The sequence below is a fragment of the Nestor notabilis genome, unplaced genomic scaffold, assembly GCF_000696875.1.
Source record: "Nestor notabilis isolate BGI_N333 unplaced genomic scaffold, ASM69687v1 scaffold13094, whole genome shotgun sequence".
Classification (NCBI taxonomy): Eukaryota; Metazoa; Chordata; class Aves; order Psittaciformes; family Psittacidae; genus Nestor; species Nestor notabilis.
In genome coordinates this window covers 145,802-148,246 of record NW_009926621.1, presented here as the reverse complement: position 1 = coordinate 148,246, position 2,445 = coordinate 145,802, and the positions used below count along the sequence as shown (strand labels likewise).

Genomic DNA, 2,445 nt, shown 5'->3' with positions numbered 1-2,445 from the left:
TATCATTTCCTATCTTTTTCTCAAAGTACAATATTTTTATTTTTAACAGCTAGAGAATGTTGAGCCCTCAGAATGCATTTTTTTTTCTTTTTGTGTCCTTTTAATTATTTAAGTGCAGGATGAAGTTTTTGCTCTGTCATATGTGACTTTGTTCTCTGCGCTCTCTCACCCCAGCCCTGGGAATCTTGTATCTCTAGGACCTCCCAATGGACAGCTGCCAAAGTCCTTCTCATCTTGTCTCTTGCAGTGTCTACAAGGTGGACGAGCTTTGCTTATAATCTCTCAGGATGACAGAGGCATAGGTCACATCTGGGGGCGTGCAGAGCACCGACTCTGAGACAGGGGAGCTGGGCACGGAGCTGCCTGAAACCACGGAATCCCGGAATGGAGATGGGGGTGTCAGTGCTGGAGAGTCTTCCAGAGTCAGTTTGCTGGTCACCACCTCCTTGTCCTCCTCCTCTGGGTTCTTCTCATAGACGTATCCCTGAATGAGCTTCAGCTTCTCGCTCTCCGCTTCCTCAGCTGGGGGAGACAGGGGCTCCTCACTGAAGGCAGCCACTGGGAAAGGGGACAGGGATGGCTGCTGCGGTGGAGGGGGCTGGTATGGAGGACGCACACCGTTCCCCGAGCCAGTTGCAGGGAGGACAGTATTGAAGTCGGGAATGCCGGTGGCAATCTTGTTGACCACTCCTTGCAGCTGGTCCATGAGAGACCGTGGCTGCAGAGGCAGGGTCTTGGGGGACTGCTCGGGCAAGAAAAGGGGGGGCTCCTCTGCTGAGTCCTGCAGTGGGGGGGTCGTCGCCACCCGCCTGTGCACCACCATGGAGGGGCTGCTGGGCTGGTTGAGGCGAACGGGCTCTCTGTCTTCTTCCTCCACCACATTGTACAGAGTCTTACTGCTAATGTCAGTAAAAGTCAGGCTCTTGCTTTGGCCATGGTAGCTTTTAGTTAGGGGTTTGATCACTGCTGTCTGATTGCACCCTGTCTCCTGGTTCTTCACATGCACTGAGAGTCTGTGCCACGTGTGTTCTCCCTGGAGAGCTTGTCTTCCACCTGGTTCAGACCATGACACAGACTTTCCATTAGAACTATGAATAAAATAAAGATGGGTTTATTTTCATTTACGTTATGCAGACATGGGCAGTATAACAAACAAGCTTACAAAAATACTGATTGCTTTGCCTCATTAATAATCCTCCCCCCTCCAGTACTTTATCTCCTCCCAGAAACAATACTGCCTTTTAATAGCAGCAATGACTGTGATTTACATCCAAACGCAATTACTCCATGCTGGTTACCCACCCTACAGCGAGCCTGGGAAGCCTAGCCTCTGGGAAGGACTCTGGGAGGGCTGGCTAACCCTACCTTGCAGGGGGAAGACAAAAAAGGGGAAAAAAAGTCACAGGAAGTGCTTTCATTAAGAAAGCACTGGATTCGTTAAGAACCCAGGACAAAGCCTCATTTACAGCTTATAAGAAACATTTCCATGCTGTTAGAAGAAAACCGACACACAGCCATAGTCTTTGGAACCCTGGGTAGAGAAAGGAATTGCTACTAACCCCTCCTTTCCCTTTTATTCCCTGTCCCCACTTTGCACTTAGGAACAGATTAGCTATTACAGAAATGAAGGGCTCCCAGGGCCTCCATCAGGTAGGAGGCAAACACAGTGCTTCCTGAGCAGCTAATATTTACAAACCAGGATAAAATGCTGGGACTGAGAACAGTTGGTCTGTGTGGGTGGAGGAACAAGTCGTGGTGAGTCGAACTCTCCGACTCTGCGTACTGGCTGGGTCCCATCAGAACGCTGGGCTGTTTGGCTGAGTGAGGACCTGAGGGTCAGGTCTGTCGCTGAGGAACTGTAGTTCTTTTGCGTTTCCCTGTACCTTTGCAGGGAGCAGCACTCAAAGCAGAGTGATACCTCATTAGCAGCTTGGTGGGACAGGAAGCTGAGCAGTACTTAAGAAGACTAAACAATTGTTTAATTGCAGGTTGGGCAGCAGAGAACATTCACAAATTATGATATACATCAATACACCTGTGTGAAAACCAGAGAAGGAGAGAAATTCTGAGATGATTTATGTGAAGCAGACTTATCTCAGGGTTTCATCCCTCAATAGGCAGAAGTAAACAAAGGATTAAATTTCAGACCCCGTGATTTCAGTGCAGGTGGGAGGCAATCCGGGTGGGAGGCTGGCACAGCCACATTGCCTCCTGCTACTGCACGCATCAAGGGAGACGGCTTCCCTTGCATACAGCCTGCAGTATTGTTCTAAGTATTTTGTTTTTCCTTGCTCAGACTCCTGTGCTTCTCTTTTTCAGGAAGTAAAAAATTACCAGTTGAATTTTGTAAAAAAAAAAATAAAAATATCAGAAGGCTTCTTCAGAGCTGGAAGAAACTAATACAACACAGGTAATGTAAATCTGGCAAAACGGAAATGTATGTGA

At 48.2% G+C, this 2,445-nt stretch overlaps 1 protein-coding gene across 1 annotated transcript in view; it reads right to left on the bottom strand.

Moving 5' to 3' along the window:
- Positions 1-250: 250 nt before the first annotated feature.
- GRM1 (glutamate receptor, metabotropic 1) overlaps positions 251-2,445 on the bottom strand; it is a 136,017-nt gene continuing 133,822 nt past the window's right edge. Inside the window, exon 9 of the mRNA XM_010013605.1 lies at positions 251-1,088. Coding sequence (XP_010011907.1) covers positions 251-1,088 — 838 coding nt within the window. The remainder of the gene's footprint in view (positions 1,089-2,445) is intronic.